The following is a 20,314-nucleotide window of genomic DNA, read 5'->3' on the forward strand; positions in this document are numbered from 1 at the left end:
GCTCTGTCGGAGGGGCAGTACTGAGGGAGAGCTGCACTGTCGGAGGGCAGTACTGAGGGAGTGCTGCACTGTCGGAGGGGCAGTACTGAGAGAGCGCAGCACTGTCGGAGGGGCAGTACTGAGGGAGCACTGCACTGTGGGATGGGCAGTACTGAGGGAGTGCTGCACTGTCGGAGGGTCAGTACTGAGGGAGTGCTGCACTGTCGAAGGGGCAGTACTGAGGGAGCGCCGCACTGTCAGATGTGAAGTACTGAGGGAGTGCCGCACTGTCGGAGGGGCAGTACTGAGGGAGCGCCGCACTGTCAGAGGGGCAGTGCTGAGGGAGAGCCGCATTGTCGGAGGGGCAGTACTGGGGGAGCGCCGCACTGTCGGAGGGGCAGTACTGAGGGAGCGCCGCAGTGTCGGAGGGGCACTACTGAAGGAGTGCCGCACTTTCGGAGGGGCAGTACTGAGGGAGCAGTGCTCTGTCGGAGGGGCAGTACTGAGGGAGCGCCGCACTGTCGGAGGGGCAGTATTGAGGGAGCAGTGCTCTGTCGGAGGGGCAGTACTGAGGGAGCGCTGCACTGTCGGAGGGGCAGTACTGAGGGAGCGCAGCACTGTCAGACGGACAGTACTGAGGGAGCGCCGCAATGTCGGAGGGGCACTACTGAGGGAGTGCCGCACTGTCGGAGGGGTAGTCCTGAGGGAGCAGTGCTCTGTCGGAGGGGCAGTACTGAGGGAGCGCTGCACTGTCGGAGGGGCAGTACTGAGGGAGCGCAGCACTGTCGGACGGGCAGTACTGAGGGAGTGCCGTACTGTCGGAGGAGCAGTACTGAGGGAGCACCGCAGTGTCGGAGGGGCACTACTGAGGGAGCATTGCACTGTCAGAGGTCAAGAACTGAGGGAGTGCCGTACTGTTCGAGGGGCAGTACTGAGGGAGCGCAGCACTGTCAGAGGGGCAGTACTTTGGGAGCACCGCACTGTTGGAGGGGCAGTACTGAGGGAGCGCCGCACTGTCAGATGTGAAGTACTGAGGGAGCGCCGCACTGTCAGAGGGGCAGTATTGAAGGAGCGCCGCACTGTCAGAGGGGCAGTACTGAGGGAGCGCCGCACTGTCAGAGGGGCAGTACTGAGGGAGCGCCGCACTGTCGGAGGGGCAGTACTGAGGTAGCGCTGCACTGTCGGAGGCATAGTAGTGAGGGAGCGCTGTACTGTCAGAGGGGCAGTACTGAGGGAGCGCCGCACTGTCGGATAGGCAGCACTGAGGGAGCGCAGCACTGTCGGACGGGCAGTACTGAGGGAGCGCCGCACTTTCAGAGGGGCAGTACTGAGGGAGCACCGCACTGTTGGAGGGGCACTACCGAGGGAGCATTGCACTGTCAGAGGTGAAGTACTGAGGGAGTGCCGTACTGTTGGAGGAGCAGTACTGAGGGAGCGCCGCAGTGTCGGAGGGGTACTCCTGAGGGAGCATTGCACTGTCAGAGGTGAAGTACTGAGGGAGTGCCGTACTGTTGGAGGGGCAGTACTGAGGGAGCGCAGCATTGTCGGACGGGCAGTACTGACGGAGCGCCGCTCTTTCGGAGGTGCAGTACTGAGGGAGAACCGCACTGTTGGAGGGGCACTACTGAGGGAGCACTGCACTGTCGGATGGGCAGTACTGAGGGAGCACTGCACTGTCGGATGGGCAGTACTGAGGGAGTGCTGCACTGTCGGAAGGTCAGTACTGAGGGAGCGCTGCGCTGTCGAAGGGGCAGTACTGAGGGAGCGCCGCACCGTCAGAGGGGCAGTACTGAGGGAGTGCTGCACTGTCAGAGGGGCAGTACTGAGAGAGCGCAGCACTGTCGGATGGGCAGTACTCATAGAGTCATAGAGTCATAGAGTTTTACAGCACAGAAAGAGGCCCTTCGGCCCATCGTGTCTGCGCCGCCCATCCATCCCTGTCCAGTCTAATCCCATTTTCCAGCATTTGGTCCATAGCCTTGTATGCAATGGCATTTCAAGTGCTCATCCAAATGCTTCTTGAATGTTGTGAGGGTTCCTGCCTCCACCACCCTTTCAGGCATTGAGTTCCACATTCCAACCACCCTCTGGGTGAAAAAGTTCCTCCTCAAATCCCCTCTAAATCTCCTGCCCCTTACCCTGAATCTATGCCCCCTTGTTATTGACCCCCCCACTAAGGGGAAAAGTTCCTCTTTATCTACCCTATCTATGCCCCTCATTATTTTGTACACCTCAATCAGGTCCCCCCTCAGCCTTCTCTGCTCCAAGGAAAACAACTCCAGCCTGTCCAGCCTCTCTTCATAGCTGAGGCGCTCCATCCCAGGTAACATCCTGGTGAATCTTCTCTGCACCCTCTCCAAAGCAATCACATCCTTCCTATAGTGAGGCGACCAGAACTGCACACAGTACTCCAGCTGTGGCCTCACCAGCGTTTTGTACAGCTCCATCATAACCTCCCTGCTCTTATATTCTATGCCTCGGCTAATGAAGGCAAGTATCCCATATGCCTTTTTAACCACCTTATCTACCTGCTCCGCTGCCTTCAGGGATCTATGTACATGTACACCAAGGTCCCTCTGACCCTCTGTACTTCCTAGGGTCCTACCACTCATTGTGTATTCCCTTGCCTTATTTGTCCGTCCAAAATGCATCACCTCGCACTTTTCAGGGTTAAATTCCATTTGCCACTTTTCCGCCCATCTGACCAACCCGTTTATATCGTCCTGTAGCCGGAGGCTTTCCTCCTCGCAATTTACCACCCCACCAATTTTCGTGTCATCTGCGAACTTACTGATCATACCTTTTACATTTTCATCCAAATCATTTATGTAGATCACAAACAATAAGGGACCCAGCACCGATCCCTGAGGTACCCCACTGGACACAGGCTTCCAGTCACAAAAGCAACCTTCGACCATCACCCTCTGCCTCCTGCCACTCAGCCAGTTTAGGATCCAACGCGCCAAGGCACCCTGGATCCCATGGGCTCTTACCTTCTTGACCAGTCTCCTATGCGGGACTTTGTCAAAAGCTTTACTGAAGTCCATGTAAACCACATCCACTGCATTTCCCTCATCCACCCCACTAGTCACCCCCTCGAAAAATTCGATCAGATTTGTTAGACATGATTTACCCTTAACAAAGCCATGCTGACTATCCCCGATTAATCCTTGCCTCTCCAAGTGGAGATTCATTTTGTCCCTCAGAATTTTTTCCAATAATTTCCCCACCACAGATGTTAGACTCACTGGCCTGTAATTCCCTGGTTTATCCCTGCTACCCTTCTTGAATAATGGTACTACGTTAGCTGTTCTCCAGTCCTCTGGTACATCCCCTGGGGCCAGAGAGGTTCTGAAAATTAGTGTCAGAGCCCCTGCAATCTCCTCCCTTGCCTCCCACAGCAGCCTGGGATACATCTCGTCCGGGCCTGGGGATTTATCCACTTTTTGGCCCGCTAAAACCGCTAGCACCTCCTCCCTCTCGATGCTAATATGTTCAAGTATGTCACAGTCCCCTTGCCCGATTTCTATGTCTGCATCGTCTTTCTCCATAGTGAACACAGATGCAAAAAATTCATTTAAAACCTCGCCTACATCCTCTGGCTCTACACACAGATTGCCACTTTGGTCCCTAATGGGCCCTACCCTTTCCCTGGTTATCCTCTTGCCCTTAATATACTTATAAAACATCTTAGGATTTTCCTTTATTTTGCTCGCCAGTGTTATTTCATGGCCCCTCCTCGCCCTCCTAATTTCTTTTTTAAGTATGCCCCTGCACTTTTTATACTCCTCTAGGGCTTCTTCTGTCTTTAGTCTTTTGTAACTGCCAAAAGCCCCCCTCTTATTTCTAATGCATTTTTGTATATCCCTTGTCATCCAAGGTTCCCTTTGCTTGTTGGTCCCACCCTTGACCTTTACAGGAACATGTTGGCGTTGTACTCTCTCTATTTCCCTTCTGAAAGTCTCCCACTGTTTTGATGTGGATTTTCCGATAAGCAGCTGCTCCCAGTCCACTTTGGCCAGATCCTGCCTTATCATATTAAAATCGGCCTTCCCCCAATTTAGAACCCTTATTTCCGGGCCGTCTTTGTCTTTTTCCATGACCACCTTAAATCTCACCGAATTATGGTCACTGTCGCCAAAATGCTCTCCTACTGACACTTCCACCACTTGCCCAGCTACATTCCCCAGAATTAGGTCCAGTACCGCCCCCTCTCTTGTAGGACTTTCTACATGTTGGCTCAAAAAGCTCTCCTGGATGCACTTTAAGAATTCTGCACACTCTGACTATCCCAATTTATATTGGGGAAGTTGAAATCCCCCACTATTATTACCCTATTATTTTCGCACTTTTCTGAGATTTGCCTACATATCTGTTCCTCTATCCCCCCCTGACTGTTTGGGGGCCTATAGTACACTCCCAGCAAAGTGCTTGCCCCCTTTTTGTTTTTAAGTTCTACCCATATGGCCTCATGAGAGGAACCCGCTAATATATCATCCCTCCTTACAGCAGTAATTGACTCCTTAATTAATATTGCAACACCCCCTCCCCTTTTACACCCCCCTCTGTCTCGCCTGAAGATTCTATACCCCGGAATATTGAGCTGCCAGTCCTGACCCTCCCTCAACCATGTCTCCGTGATAGCAACAATATCGTACTCCCATGTGTTCAACAACAACTTCAGTTCATCCACCTTATTTGCAAGACTCCTTGCATTAAAATAAATGCCTTCCAGCCCTGCCATATTCTCTTTTGCCTTCACATAGTACTGAGGGAGTGCTGCACTGTCGGAGGGGCAGTACTGAGGGAGCACTGCACTGTGGGATGGGCAGTACTGAGGGAGTGCTGCACTGTCGGAGGGTCAGCACTGAGGGAGCGCTGCACTGTCGAAGGGGCAGTACTGAGGGAGCGCCGCACTGTCAGATGTGAAGTACTGAGGGAGCGCCGCACTGTCAGAGGGGCAGTATTGAAGGAGCGCCGCACTGTCAGAGGGGCAGTACTGAGGGAGCACCGCACTTTCAGAGGGTCAGTACTGAGGGAGCGCCGCGCTTTCAGAGGGGCAGTACTGAGGGAGCACCGCACTGTTGGAGGGCACTACCGAGGGAGCATTGCACTGCCAGAGGTGAAGTACTGAGGGAGTGCCGTACTGTCGGAGGGGCAGTACTGAGGGAGCGCAGCACTGTCGGACGGGCAGTACTGAGGGAGCGCCGCACTTTCGGAGGGGCAGCACTGAGGGAGTGCTGCACTGTCGGACGGGCAGTACTGAGGGAGCGCTGCACTGTCAGTGCGGCAGTACAGGGAGCACTGCACTGTTGGAGGGGCAGTACTGAGGGAGTGCTGCACTGTCGGAGGGGCAGTACTGAGGGAGCGCCGCACTGTCGGAGGGGCAGTACTGAGGGAGCACAGCAGTGTCGGAGCGGCACTACTGAAGGAGCGCCGCACTGTCGGAGGGGCAGTACTGAGGGAGCAGTGCTCTTTCGGAGGGGCAGTACTGAGGGAGCGCCGCAGTGATGGAGGGGCACTACTCGGGGAGTGCCGCACTGTCGGAGGGGCAGTACTGAGGGAGCGCTGCACTGTCGGAGGGGCAGTACTGAGGGAGCGTCGCACTGTTGGACGGGCAGTACTGAGGGAGCGCCGCAGTGTCGGAGAGGCACTACTGAGGGAGCAGTGCTCTGTCGGAGGGGCAGTACTGAGGGAGCGCTGCACTGTCAGAGGGGCAGTACTGAGGGAGCGCTGCACTGTCGGAGGGGCAGTACTGAGTGAGTGCTGCACTGTCGGAGGGGCAGTAGTGAGGGAGCGCAGCACTGTTGGAGGGGCAGTACTGAGGGAGCGTCGCACTGTTGGACGGGCAGTACTGAGGGAGCGCCGCAGTGTCGGAGGGGCAGTACTGAGGGAGCAGTGCTCTGTCGGAGGGGCAGTACTGAGGGAGCGCTGCACTGTCAGAGGGGCAGTACTGAGGGAGCGCTGCACTGTTGGAGGGGCACTACTGAGGGAGCATTGCACTGTCAGAGTTGAAGTACTGAGGGAGTGCCGTACTGTTCGAGGGGCAGTACTGAGGGAGCGCGGCACTGTCGGAGGGGCAGTACTTTGGGAGCACTGCACTGTTGGAGGGGCAGTACTGAGGGAGAGCTGCACTGTCGGAGGGCAGTACTGAGGGAGTGCTGCACTGTCGGAGGGACAGTACTGAGGGAGCGCTGCACCTTCGGATGGACAGTACTGAGGGAGCACTGTACTGTCGGATGGGCAGTACTGAGGGAGTGCTGCACTGTCGGAGGGTCAGTACTGAGGGAGCGCTGCACTGTCTAAGGGGCAGTACTGAGGGAGCGCCGCACTGTCGGATAGGCAGTACTGAAGGAGCGCAGCACTGTCGGACGGGCAGTACTGAGGGAGCGCCGCACTTTCAGAGGGGCAGTACTGAGGGAGCACCGCACTGTTGGAGGGGCACTACCGAGGGAGCATTGCACTGTCAGAGGTGAAGTACTGAGGGACTGCCGTACTGTCGGAGGAGCAGTACTGAGGGAGCGCCGCAGTGTCGGAGGGGCACTACTGAGGGAGCGCCGCACTTTCGGAAGGTCAGTACTGAGGGAGCGCTGCAATGTCGGAGGGGCAGTACTGAGGGAGTGCTGCACTGTTGGTGCGGCAGTACAGGGAGCGCTGCACTGTTGGTGGGGCAGCACTGAGGGAGCGCCGCACTGTCACAGGGGCAGTACTGAGGGAGCGCCGCACTGTCGGAGGGGCAGTACTGAGGGAGTGCTGCACTGTCGGAGGGTCAGTACTGAGGGAGCGCTGCACTGTCGAAGGGGCAGTACTGAGGTAGCGCCACACTGTCAGATGTGAAGTACTGAGGGAGCGCCGCACTGTCAGAGGGGCAGTATTGAATGAGCGCCGCACTGTCAGAGGGGCAGTACTGAGGGAGCGCCGCAATGTCAGAGGGGCAGTACTGAGGGAGCGCCACACTGTCGGAGGGGCAGTACTGAGGGAGTGCTGCACTGTCGGAGGGTTAGTACTGAGGGAGCGACTGCACTGTCGGAGGCATAGTACTGAGGGAGCGCTGTACTGTCAGAGGGGCAGTACTGAGGGAGCGCTGCACTGTCGGATAGGCTGTACTGAGGGAGCACAGCACTTTCAGAGGCGCAGTACTGAGGGAGCACCGCACTGTTGGAGGGGCACTACTGAGGGAGCATTGCACTGTCAGAGGTGAATTACTGAGGGAGTGCCGTACTGTCGGAGGAGCAGTACTGAGGGAGCGCCGCAGTGTCAGAGGGGCAGTACTGAGGGATCACCGCACTGTTGGAGGGGCACTACTGAGGGAGCATTGCACTGTCAGAGGTGAAGTACTGAGGGACTGCCGTACTGTCGGAGGAGCAGTACTGAGGGAGTGCCGCAGTGTCGGAGGGGCACTACTGAGGGAGCATTGCACTGTCAGAGGTGAAGTACTGAGGGAGTGCCGTACTGTCGGAGTGGCAGTACTGAGGGAGCGCAGCACTGTTGGACGGGCAGTACTGAGGGAGCGCCGCAGTTTCGGAGGGGCAGTACTGAGGGAGTGCTGCAGTGTCGGAAGGTCAGTACTGAGGGAGTGCTGCACTGTCGGAGGGGCGGTACTGGGGGAGTGCTGCACTTTCAGAGGGGCAGTACTGAGGGAGCACCGCACTGTTGGAGGGGCACTACCGAGGGAGCATTGCACTGTCAGAGGTGAAGTACTGAGGGACTGCCGTACTGTCGGAGGAGCAGTACTGAGGGAGCGCCGCAGTGTCGGAGGGGCACTACTGAGGGAGCGCCGCACTTTCGGAAGGTCAGTACTGAGGGAGTGCTGCACTGTTGGTGCGGCAGTACAGGGAGCGCTGCACTGTTGGTGGGGCAGTACTGAGGGAGCGCCGCACTGTCACAGGGGCAGTACTGAGGGAGCGCCGCACTGTCGGAGGGGCAGTACTGAGGGAGTGCTGCACTGTCGGAGGGTCAGTACTGAGGGAGCGCTGCAATGTTGAAGGGGCAGTACTGAGGTAGCGCCACACTGTCAGATGTGAAGTACTGAGGGAGCGCCGCACTGTCAGAGGGGCAGTATTGAATGAGCGCCGCACTGTCAGAGGGGCAGTACTGAGGGAGCGCCACAATGTCAGATGGGCAGTACTGAGGGAGCGCCACACTGTCGGAGGGGCAGTACTGAGGGAGTGCTGCACTGTCGGAGGGTTAGTACTGAGGGAGCGCTGTACTGTCAGAGGGGCAGTACTGAGGGAGCGCCGCACTGTCGGAGGGCAGTACTAAGGGAGTGCTGCACTCTCGGAAGGTCAGTACTGAGGGAGAGCTGCACTGTCGGAGGGGCGGTACTGAGGGAGTGCTGCACTGTCGCAGGGGCAGTCCTGAGGGAGCGCTGCACTGTCGGTGCGGCAGTACAGGGAGCGCTCCACTGTTGGACGGCCAGTACTGAGGGAGCGTCGCACTGTCAGAGCTGAAGTACTGAGGGAGCGCTGCACTTTTGGAGGGGCAGTACTGAGGGAGCGCCGCACTGTCAGAGGGGCAGTACTGAGGGAGCGCTGCACTTTTGGAGGGGCAGTACTGAGGGAGCGCCGCACTGTCAGAGGGGCAGTACTGAGGGAGCGCCGCACTGTCGGAGGGGCAGTACTGAGGGAGTGCCGCACTGTCGGAGGGGCAGTAGTGAGGGAGCGCCGCACTGTCGGAGGGGCAGTACTGAGGGAGCGCCGCACTGTCGGTGCGGCACTACTGAAGGACTGCCGCACTGTCGGAGGGGCAGTACTGAGGGAGCAGTGCTCTGTCGGAGGGGCAGTACTGAGGGAGCGCTGCACTGTCGGAGGGGCAGTACTGAGTGAGCGCTGCACTGTCGGAGGGGCAGTACTGAGGGAGCAAAGCACTGTTGGAGGGGCAGTACTGAGGGAGCGCCGCACTGTCGGAGGGGCAGTACTGAGGGAGCGCCGCACTGTCGGAGGGGCAGTACTGAGCGAGCGCCGCACTGTCGGAGGGGCAGTACTGAGGGAGCGCCGCAGTGTCGGAGCGGCAGTACTGAGGGAGCGCCGCAGTGTCGGAGCGGCACTCCTGAAGGAGTGCCGCACTGACGGAGGGGCAGTACTGAGGGAGCAGTGCTCTGTCGGAGGGGCAGTACTGAGGGAGCGCCGCAGTGTCAGAGGGGCACTACTCAGGGAGCACCGCACTGTTGGAGGGGCAGTACTGAGGGCGAGCTGCACTGTCGGAGGGCAGTACTGAGGGAGTGCTGCACTGTCGGAGGGACAGTACTGAGGGAGCGCAGCACTGTCGGATGGGCAGTACTGAGGGAGTGCTGCACTGTTGGAGGGTCAGTACTGAGGGAGTGCTGCACTGTCGAAATGGCAGTACTGAGGGAGCGCCACACCCTCAGATGTGAAGTACTGAGGGAGCGCCGCACTGTCGGAGGGGCAGTACTGAGGGAGTGCTGCACTGTCGGAGGGTTAGTACTGAGGGAGCGCTGCACTGTCGGAGGCATAGTACTGAGGGAGTGCTGTACTGTCAGAGGGGCAGTACTGAGGGAGCGCCGCACTGTCGGATAACCAGTACTGAGGGAGCGCAGCAATGGCGGACGGGCAGTACTGAGGGAGCGCCGCACTTTCAGAGGGGCAGTACTGAGGCAGCACCGCACTGTTGGAGGGGCACTACCGAGGGAGCATTGCACTGTCAGAGGTAAAGTACTGAGGGAGTGCCGTACTGTTGGAGGGGCAGTACTGAGGGAGCGCAGCACTGTCGGACGGGCAGTACTGAGGGAGCGCCGCAGTTTCGACGGGGCAGTACTGAAGGAGCGCCGCACTGTCGGAGGGCAGTACTGAGGGAGTGCTGCACTGTCGGAAGGTCAGTACTGAGGGAGCGCTGCACTGTCGGATGGGCAGTACTGAGGGAGTGCTGCACTGTTGGAGGGTCAGTACTGAGGGAGTGCTGCACTGTCGAAATGGCAGTACTGAGGGAGCGCCACACCCTCAGATGTGAAGTACTGAGGGAGCGCCGCACTGTCGGAGGGGCAGTACTGAGGGAGTGCTGCACTGTCGGAGGGTTAGTACTGAGGGAGCGCTGCACTGTCGGAGGCATAGTACTGAGGGAGCGCTGCACTGTCAGAGGGGCAGTACTGAGGGAGCGCCGCACTGTCGGATAACCAGTACTGAGGGAGCGCAGCAATGGCGGACGGGCAGTACTGAGGGAGCGCCGCACTTTCAGAGGGGCAGTACTGAGGCAGCACCGCACTGTTGGAGGGGCACTACCGAGGGAGCATTGCACTGTCAGAGGTGAAGTACTGAGGGAGTGCCGTACTGTCGGAGGAGCAGTACTGAGGGAGCGCCGTGCTTTCGGAGGGGCAGTACTGAGGGAGCGCCGCACTGTCGGAGGGCAGTACTGAGGGAGTGCTGCACTGTCGGAATGTCAGTACTGAGGGAGCGCTGCACTGTCGGAGGGGCGGTACTGAGGGAGTGCTGCACTGTCGGAGGGGCAGTACTGAGGGAGTGCTGCACTGTCAGTGCGGCAGTACAGGGAGCGCTGCACTGTTGGAGGGGCAGTACTGAGGGAGCGTCGCACTGTCGGAAAGGCAGTACTGAGGGAGCGCAGCACTGTCGGAGGGGCAGTACTGAGGGAGCATTGCACTGTCAGAGGTGAAGCACTGAGGGAGTGCCGTACTGTTGGAGGAGCAGTACTGAGGGAGCGCAGCATTGTCGGACGGGCAGTACCGAGGGAGCGCCGCACTTTCGGAGGTGCAGTACTGAGGGAGCACCGCACTGTTGGAGGGGCACTACTGAGGGAGCATTGCACTGCCAGAGGTGAAGTACTGAGGGAGCGCCCCACTTTCGGAGGGGCAGTACTGAGGGAGCGCCGCACTGTCGGAGGGCAGTACTGAGGGAGTGCTGCACTGTCGGAAGGTCAGTACTGAGGGAGCGCTGCACTGTCGGAGGAGCGGTACTGAGGGAGTGCTGCACTGTCGGAGGGGCAGTACTGAGGGAGCGCTGCACTGTCGGTGCGGCAGTACAGGGAGCACTGCACTGTTGGAGGGGCAGTACTGAGGGAGCGCTGCACTGTCGGAGGGGCAGTACTGAGGGAGCGTCGCACTGTCGGAGGGGCAGCACTGAGGGAGCGCCGCACTGTCGGAGGGGCAGTACTGAGGGAGCGCAGCAGTGTCGGAGCGGCACTACTGAAGGAGTGCCGCACTGTCGGAGGGGCAGTACTAAGGGAGCAGTGCTCTGTTGGAGGGGCAGTACTGAGGGAGCGCCGCAGTGTCGGAGGGGCACTACTCAGGGAGTGCCGCAATGTCGGAGGGGCAGTACTGAGGGAGCAGTGCTCTGTCGGAGGGGCAGTACTGAGGGAGCGCTGCACTGTCGGAGGGGCAGTACTGAGTGAGTGCTGCACTGTCGGAGGGGCAGTACTGAGGGAGCGCAGCACTGTTGGAGGGGCAGTACTGAGGGAGCGTCGCACTGTCGGACGGGCAGTACTGAGGGAGCGCCGCAGTGTCGGAGAGGCACTACTGAGGGAGTGCCGCACTGTCGGAGGGGCAGTACTGAGGGAGCGCTGCACTGTCAGAGGGGCAGTACTGAGGGAGCGCTGCACTGTCGGAGGGGCACTACTGAGGGAGTATTGCACTGTCAGAGTTGAAGTACTGAGGGAGTGCCGTACTGTTCGAGGGGCAGTACTGAGGGAGCGCGGCACTGTCGGAGGGGCAGCACTTTGGGAGCACCGCACTGTTGGAGGGGCAGTACTGAGGGAGAGCTGCACTGTCGGAGGGCAGTACTGAGGGAGTGCTGCACTGTCGGAGGGACAGTACTGAGGGAGCGCTGCACCGTCGGATGGGCAGTACTGAGGGAGTGCTGCACTGTCGGAGGGGCAGTACTGAGGGAGCGCTGCACTATCAGAGGGGCAGTACTGAGGGAGCGCCGCACTGTCGGAGGGGCAGTACTGAGGGAGCGCCGCACTGTCGGAGGGGCAGTACTGAGGGAGTGCTGCACTGTCGGAGGGGCAGTACTGAGGGAGTGCTGCACTGTCGGTGCGGCAGTACAGGGAGCGCTGCACTGTTGGTGGGGCAGTACTGAGGGAGCGCCGCACTATCAGAGGGGCAGTACTGAGGGAGCGCCACACTGTCGGAGGGGCAGTACTGAGGGAGTGCTGCACTGTCGGAGGGTTAGTACTGAGGGAGCGCTGCACTGTCGGAGGCATAGTACTGAGGGAGCGCTGTACTGTCAGAGGGGCAGTACTGAGGGAGCGCCGCACTGTCGGATAGGCTGCACTGAGGGAGCACAGCACTGTCGGACGGGCAGTACTGAGGGAGCGCCGCACTTTCAGAGGGGCAGTACTGAGGGAGCACCGCACTGTTGGAGGGGAACGACCGAGGGAGCATTGCACTGTCAGAGGTGAATTACTGAGGGAGTGCCGTACTGTTGGAGGGGCAGTACTGAGGGAGCGCAGCACTTTCGGAGGTGCAGTACTGAGGGATCACCGCACTGTTGGAGGGGCACTACTGAGGGAGCATTGCACTGTCAGAGGTGAAGTACTGAGGGACTGCCGCACTGTTGGAGGAGCAGTACTGAGGGAGCGCCGCAGTGTCGGAGGGGCACTAATGAGGGAGCGCCGCACTTTCGGAAGGTCAGTACTGAGGGAGCGCTGCACTGTCGGAGGGGCGGTGCTGAGGGAGTGCTGCACTGTCGGAGGGGCAGTACTGAGGGAGTGCTGCACTGTCGGTGCGGCGGTACAGGGAGCGCTGCACTGTTGGTGGGGCAGTACTGAGGGAGCGCCGCACTGTCAGAGGGGCAGTACTGAGGGAGCGCCGCACTGTCGGAGGGGCAGTACTGAGGGAGTGCTGCACTGTCGGAGGGTCAGTACTGAGGGAGCGCGGCACTGTCGAAGGGGCAGTACTGAGGTAGCGCCACACTGTCAGATGTGAAGTACTGAGGGAGCGCCGCACTGTCAGAGGGGCAGTATTGAATGAGCGCCGCACTGTCAGAGGGGCAGTACTGAGGGAGCGCCGCACTGTCAGAGGGGCAGTACTGAGGGAGTGCTGCACTGTCGGAGGGTTAGTACTGAGGGAGCGCTGCACTTTCGGAGGCATAGTACTGAGGGAGCGCTGTACTGTCAGAGGGGCAGTACTGAGGGAGCACCGCACTGTTGGATGGGCACTACCGAGGGAGCATTGCACTGTCAGAGGTAAAGTACTGAGGGAGTGCCGTACTGTTGGAGGGGCAGTACTGAGGGAGCGCAGCACTGTCGGACGGGCAGTACTGAGGGAGCGCCGCAGTTTCGGCGGGGCAGTACTGAAGGAGCGCCGCACTGTCGGAGGGCAGTACTGAGGGAGTGCTGCACTGTCGGAAGGTCAGTACTGAGGGAGCGCTGCACTGTCGGAGGGGCGGTACTGAGGGAGAGCTGCACTGTCGGAGGGGCAGTACTGAGGGAGCGCTGCACTGTCGGTGCGGCAGTACAGGGAGCGCTGCACTGTCGGAGGGGCAGTACTGAGGGAGCGTCGCACTGTCAGAGCTGAAGTACTGAGGGAGCGCTGCACTTTTGGAGGGGCACTACTGAGGGAGTGCCGCACTGTGGGAGGGGCAGTACTGAGGGAGCGCCGCACTGTCGGAGGGGCAGTACTGAGGTAGCAGTGCTCTGTCGGAGGGGCAGTACTGAGGGAGCGCCGCAGTGTCAGAGGGGCACTACTCAGGGAGTGCTGCACTGTTGGAGGGGCAGTACTGAGGGAGCAGTGCTCTGTCGGAGGGGCAGTACTGAGGGAGCGCTGCACTGTCGGAGGGGCAGTACTGAGTGAGTGCAGCACTGTCGGAGGGGCAGTACTGAGGGAGCGCCGCACTGTCGGAGGGGCAGCACTGAGGGAGCGCCGCACTGTCGGAGGGGCAGTACTGAGGGAGCGCCGCACTGTCGGAGGTGCAGTACTGAGGGAGCGCCGCAATATCGGAGGGGCAGTACTGAGGGAGCGCCGCAGTGTCGGAGCGGCACTACTGAAGGAGTGCCGCACTGTCGGAGGGGCAGTACTGAGGGAGCAGTGCTCTGTCGGAGGGGCAGTACTGAGGGAGCGCCGCAGTGTTAGAGGGGCAATACTCAGGGAGGGCCGCACTGTCGGAGGGGCAGTACTGAGGGAGCAGTGCTCTGTCGGAGGGGCAGTACTGAGGGAGCGCTGCACTGTCGGAGGGGCAGTACTGAGTGAGCGCTGCACTGTCGGAGGGGCAGTACTGAGGGAGCGCAGCACTGTTGGAGGGGCAGTACTGAGGGAGCGCCGCACTGTCGGAGGGGCAGTACTGAGGGAGTGCTGCACTGTCGGAGGGGCAGTACTGAGGGAGCACTGCACTGTCGGATGGGCAGTACTGAGGGAGTGCTGCACTGTTGGAGGGTCAGTACTGAGGGAGTGCTGCACTGTCGAAATGGCAGTACTGAGGGAGCGCCACACCCTCAGATGTGAAGTACTGAGGGAGCGCCGCACTGTCAGAGGGGCAGTATTGAAGGAGCGCCACACTGTCAGAGGGGCAGTACTGAGGGAGCGCCGCACTGTCAGAGGGTCAGTACTGAGGGAGCGCCGCACTGTCGGAGGGGCAGTACTGAGGGAGTGCCGCACTGTCGGAGGGTTAGTACTGAGGGAGCGCTGCACTGTCGGAGGCATAGTACTGAGGGAGCGCTGTACTGTCAGAGGGGCAGTACTGAGGGAGCGCCGCACTGTCAGAGGGTCAGTACTGAGGGAGCGCCGCACTGTCGGAGGGGCAGTACTGAGGGAGTGCCGCACTGTCGGAGGGTTAGTACTGAGGGAGCGCTGCACTGTCGGAGGCATAGTACTGAGGGAGCGCTGTACTGTCAGAGGGGCAGTACTGAGGAAGCGCCGCACTGTCGGATAAGCAGTACTGAGGGAGCGCAGCACTGTCGGACGGGCAATACTGAGGGAGCACCGCACTTTCAGAGGGGCAGTACTGAGGGAGCACCGCACTGTTGGAGGGGCACTACCGAGGGAGCATTGCACTGTCAGAGGTGAAGTACTGAGGGACTGCCGTACTGTCGGAGGAGCAGTACTGAGGGAGCGCCGCAGTGTCGGAGGGGCACTACTGAGGGAGAATTGCACTGTCAGAGGTGAAGTACTGAGGGACTGCCGTACTGTCGGAGGAGCAGTACTGAGGGAGCGCCACAGTGTCGGAGGGCACTACTGAGGGAGCACCGCACTTTCGGAAGGTCAGTACTGAGGGAGCGCTGCACTGTCGGAGGGGCGGTACTGAGGGAGTGCTGCACTGTCGGAGTGGCAGTACTGAGGGAGTGCTGCACTGTCGGTGCGGCAGTACAGGGAGCGCTGCACTGTTGGTGGGGCAGTACTGAGGTAGCGCCGCACTGTCGGAGGGGCAGTACTGAGGGAGTGCTGCACTGTCGGAGGGTCAGTACTGAGGGAGCGCGGCACTGTCGAAGGGGCAGTACTGAGGTAGCGCCACACTGTCAGATGTGAAGTACTGAGGGAGTGCTGCACTGTCGGAGGGTTAGTACTGAGGGAGCGCTGCACTGTCAGAGGCATAGCACTGAGGGAGCGCTGTACTGTCAGAGGGGCAGTACTGAGGGAGCGCAGCACAGTCGGACGGGCAGTACTGAGGGAGCGCCGCACTTTCAGAGGGGCAGTACTGAGGGAGCACCGCACTGTTGGAGGGGCACTACCGAGGGAGCATTGCACTGTCAGAGGTGAAGTACTGAGGGAGTGCCGTACTGTCGGAGGAGCAGTACTGAGGGAGCGCCGCAGTGTCCGAGGGGCACTACTGAGGGAGAATTGCACTGTCACAGGTGAAGTACTGAGGGAGTGCCGTACTGTTGGCGGGGCAGTACTGAGGTAGCGCCACACTGTCAGATGTGAAGTACTGAGGGAGTGCTGCACTGTCGGAGGGTTAGTACTGAGGGAGCGCTGCACTGTCGGAGGAATAGTACTGAGGGAGTGCTGTACTGTCAGAGGGGCAGTACTGAGGGAGCGCCGCACTGTCGGATAGGCTGTACTGAGGGAGCGCAGCACTGTCGGACGGGCAGTACTGAGGGAGCGCCGCACTTTCAGAGGGGCAGTACTGAGGGAGCACCGCACTGTTGGAGGGGCACTACCGAGGGAGCATTGCACTGTCAGAGGTGAAGTACTGAGGGAGTGCCGTACTGTTGGCGGGGCAGTACTGAGGGAGCGCCGCACTGTCGGAGGGCAGTACTGAGGGAGTGCTGCACTGTCGGAAGGTCAGTACTGAGGGAGCGCTGCACTGTCGGTGGGGCGGTACTGAGGGAGTGCTGCACTGTCGGAGGGGCAGTACTGAGGGAGCGCTGCACTGTCGGTGTGGCAGTACAGGGAGCGCTGCACTGTCGTAGGGGCAGTACTGAGGGAGCGCCGCACTGTCGGAGTGGCAGTACTGAGGGAGTGCCGCACTGTTGGAGGGGCAGTACTGAGGGAGCACCGCACTGTCGGAGGGGCAGTACTGAGGGAGCGCCGCACTGTCGGAGCGGCACTACTGAAGGAGTGCCGCACTGTCGGAGGGGCAGTACTGAGGTAGCAGTGCTCTGTTGGAGGGGCAGTACTGAGGGAGCGCCACAGTGTCAGAGGGGCAGTACTGAGGGAGCGCCGCACTGTCGGAGGGGCAGTACTGAGGGAGTGCTGCACTGTCGGAGGGTTAGTACTGAGGGAGCGCTGCACTGTCGGAGGCATAGTACTGAGGGAGCGCTGTACTGTCAGAGGGGCAGTACTGAGGGAGCGCCGCACAGTCGGATAGGCAGTACTGAGGGAGCGCAGCACTGTCGGACGGGCAGTACTGAGGGAGTGCCGCACTTTCAGAGGGGCAGTACTGAGGGAGCACCGCACTGTTGGAGGGGCACTACCGAGGGAGCATTGCACTGTCAGAGGTGAAGTACTGAGGGAGTGCCGTACTGTCGGAGGAGCAGTACTGAGGGAGCGCCGCAGTGTCGGAGGGGCACTACTGAGGGAGCGCCGCACTTTCGGAGGGGCAGTACTGAGGGAGTGCTGCACTGTCGGAGGGCAGCACTGAGGGAGTGCTGCACTGTCGGAAGGTCAGTACTGAGGGAGCGCTGCACTGTCAGAGGGGCGGTACTGAGGGAGTGCTGCACTGTCGGTGCGGCAGTACAGGGAGCGCTGCACTGTTGGAGGGGCAGTACTGAGGGAGTGCCACACTGTTGGAGGGGCAGAACTGAGGGAGCGCTGCACTGTCGGAGTGGCAGTACACAGGGAGCGCTGCACTGTTGGAGTGCCAGTACTGAGGGAGTGCTGCACTGTCGGAGGGGCAGTACTGAGGGAGCATTGCACTGTCAGAGGTGAAGTACTGAGGGACTGCAGTACTGTCGGAGGGGCAGTACTGAGGGAGCACCGCACTGTCGGAGGGGCAGTACTTTGGGAGCACCGCAGTGTTGGAGGGGCAGTACTGAGGGAGAGCTGCACTGTCGGAGGGCAGTACTGAGGGAGTGCTGCACTGTCGAAGGGGCAGTACTGAGGGAGCGCCACACTGTCAGATGTGAAGTACTGAGGGAGCGCCGCACTGTCAGAGGGGCAGTACTGAGGGAGCGCCGCACTGTCAGAGGGGCAGTACTGAGGGAGTGCTGCACTGTCGGAGGGTTAGTACTGAGGGAGCGCTGCACTGTCGGAGGCATAGTACTGAGGGAGCACTGTACTGTCAGAGGGGCAGTACTGAGGGAGCGCTGCACTGTCGGAGGGGCAGTACTGAGGGAGTGCCGCACTGTCGAAGGGGCAGTACTGAGGGAGTGCCGCACTGTCGGAGGGTCAGTACTGAGGGAGCGCTGCATTGTCAGAGGGATGGCACTGAGGGAGTGCTGCACTGTCGGAGGGGCAGTACTGAGGGCGCGCCGCACTGTCGGAGCGGCAGTACACAGGGAGCGCTGCACTGTCGGAGGGGCAGTATTGAGGGAGCGTCGCACTTTCAGAGCTGCAGTACTGAGGGAGCGCTGCACTGTAGGATGAACAGTACCGAGGGAGTGCCACACTGTTGGAGGGGCAGTACGGAGGGAGCGCTGCATTGTCGGACGGGCAGTACTGAGGGAACACCGCACTTTCGGAGCTGAAGTACTGAGGGAGCGCTGCACTGTCGGTGGGGCAGTACTGAGGGAGTGCCACACTGTTGGAGGGGCAGTACTGAGGGAGCGCTGCACAGTCGGAGTGGCAGTACACAGGGAGCGCTGCACTGTTGGAGGGGCAGTACTGAGGGAGTGCTGCACTGTCGGAGGGGCAGTACTGAGGGAGTGCTGCACTGTCAGAGGGGCTGTACTGAGGGAGCGCTGCACTGTCGGAGGGGGCAGTACTGAGGGAGCGCTGCACTGTCGGAGGGGCAGTATTGAGGGAGCGCTGCACTGTCGGAGGGGCTGTACTGAGGGAGCGCTGCACTGTCGGAGGGGGCAGTACTGAGGGAGCGCTGCACTGTTGGAGGGGCAGTACTGAGGGAGCGCTGCACTGTGGGAGGGGCAGTACTGAGGGAGCGCTGCACTGTGGGAGGATGAGAAGTTAAACTGATGTCTGCTCTCTCAAGTGGACATTAAAGTTCCCATGGGACTATTTCGAAGAAGAGCAGGGGAGTTCTCCCCGGTGTCCTGGGCCAATATTTATCCCTCAACCAACATCACTAAAAAGCAGATTATCTGGTCATTATCCCATTGCTGTTTGTGGGAGCTTGCTGTGCGCAAATTGGCTGCCACGTTTCCTACATTACAACAGTGACTGAACTTCAAAAAGTACTTCATTGGTTGTAAGGCGCTTTGGGATGTCCTGAGGTGGTGAAAGGCGCTGGAGAAATGTGAGTTCGTTCTTTGTTACCTTCATTTAAACAAACAGGCCTAGAAATTCACTAAGGCCCCGCCAGCTGGCTAGCGCCCAAAAGTTAGCGCTGGGCGGGAAGCCTATAGCGATCATCAGATATTCATTGTTAGCGCCCCAATTCGGAAGTGGGCGCTATACCAGGGTGTGCCCGCCTCCGCTTGGTGCGCTGACACTGAATATCAGCGCTCTTGGCGCCGCTGCGCCAGGCGCTGCGCAGCGGCAGGCTGCGGTACTGCAGGCCTCCTCCTCTTAAGGGGGAGCTGCCTGCAACGGGGAGATCGCCGCTGGATAGTGCCGGCAAATGAGCCCGGCACCACGGAGAAGTGCCGGGCTCGTGGAAAGCAGCCGGCAATGCCGCGGGGGGGGCGGTGGAGGAGGCTGGGGAAGGAGGTGCGGGCAGGCGGCCGCCGCAAAAGCGGCCGGCCGCACCTTCCGCTTTAAAGCGCCCCACTAAGGCAGCAGGACGGTCGCGTTTTCTGGTCGCTGTTTGCGGCCGCTTCGGAGGAGGCGGCCGCAACTAAATATGGGGATCGGCGCGGTTTCGGGGCGGAACCGGGGCACTGCGCACACCGATGACGTCATCGGTGCCGGCGCAGCGCTAACGGCTACCGCCGCCAATACCGCTGCGCTGAATATCTGCGCAAACTCATTTTTGGCGCAAAATCACCCTTTAGGCGTTAACTGGGCGCAAAGCTGGCAGCGCCCTAATGAATTTCTAGGCCACAGTTCTTTAAATGGACGGGCAGCAATCTTGGCTCCGTCTGCTCTGCACAGTCCACTTTCAAACACAATCCAAACTAATCAGGAAGATTTAACAAGGAGCCCAAAATGGCAATTTAAAAGAAAAAATGGAAACTTTAAATACCTTTTGGTGGATTTTTGGATTTCTACCAGCCTGGCTCATGACTGTGAGGACTGGACAAGACACCCGCCCAGCTCAGCCCGAGCAACACCCAGTGCAACAGCACACGGGTTATTTTTACTTCAGTAACCAAGTTCCCAGCTTCAGGTTACAGCTCTGTTTGCATATTTCTAACTTGGGTTTCCATAAAACCCAGAAGACGTTTAAGATGCTGACGGTGTGGTTTTTAAAGGGCCAGTCCCGTTCTCCCGTGTCTGAGCTGACAGTCCTCAAGCCCGGATTTACTCGCTCTTCTGAAGGCGCTGATTGGTGTGGGGGTCCGGGCTGATTGGTGTGGGGGTCCGGGCTGATTGGTGTGGGGGTCCGGGCTGATTGGTGTGGGGGTCCGGGCTGATTGGTGTGGGGGTCCGGGCTGATTGGTGTGGGGGTCCGGGCTGATTGGTGTGGGGGTCCGGGCTGATTGGTGTGGGGGTCCGGGTTTCACAGGATGCCCGCCAGTATCTCACCACCCAAGCGGCCAAGTGTGAGCCTGGACGGTGAGTGTTGGCAGGCTATTCGGCCATGGGGTGTTCACCACCCGTCAACCCATCTGCACACTGTTTATGCATTGTACTTGCATATTGCTAGTTGAACATTAGGCGGCCCACTGATGGGAGTCCCACTCTAGAGACTTGAGCACAAATTACAGGCCGACATTC

The 20,314-nt window shown here is 59.9% G+C and overlaps 1 protein-coding gene across 1 annotated transcript in view; it reads right to left on the reverse strand.

Annotated features, from left to right (window-relative positions):
- Window positions 1-19,705, reverse strand: part of slc41a3 (solute carrier family 41 member 3) — an 88,436-nt gene extending 68,731 nt beyond the window's left edge. Inside the window, exon 1 of the mRNA XM_086002130.1 lies at window positions 19,620-19,705. Coding sequence (XP_085858256.1) covers window positions 19,620-19,658 — 39 coding nt within the window. The 5' untranslated portion in view covers window positions 19,659-19,705. The remainder of the gene's footprint in view (window positions 1-19,619) is intronic.
- Window positions 19,706-20,314: the final 609 nt, after the last annotated feature.

Source organism: Somniosus microcephalus, chromosome 11, assembly GCF_052327205.1.
Source record: "Somniosus microcephalus isolate GS21.2 chromosome 11, FLI_Smic_1.0, whole genome shotgun sequence".
In the NCBI taxonomy this organism is placed as follows: domain Eukaryota; kingdom Metazoa; phylum Chordata; class Chondrichthyes; order Squaliformes; family Somniosidae; genus Somniosus; species Somniosus microcephalus.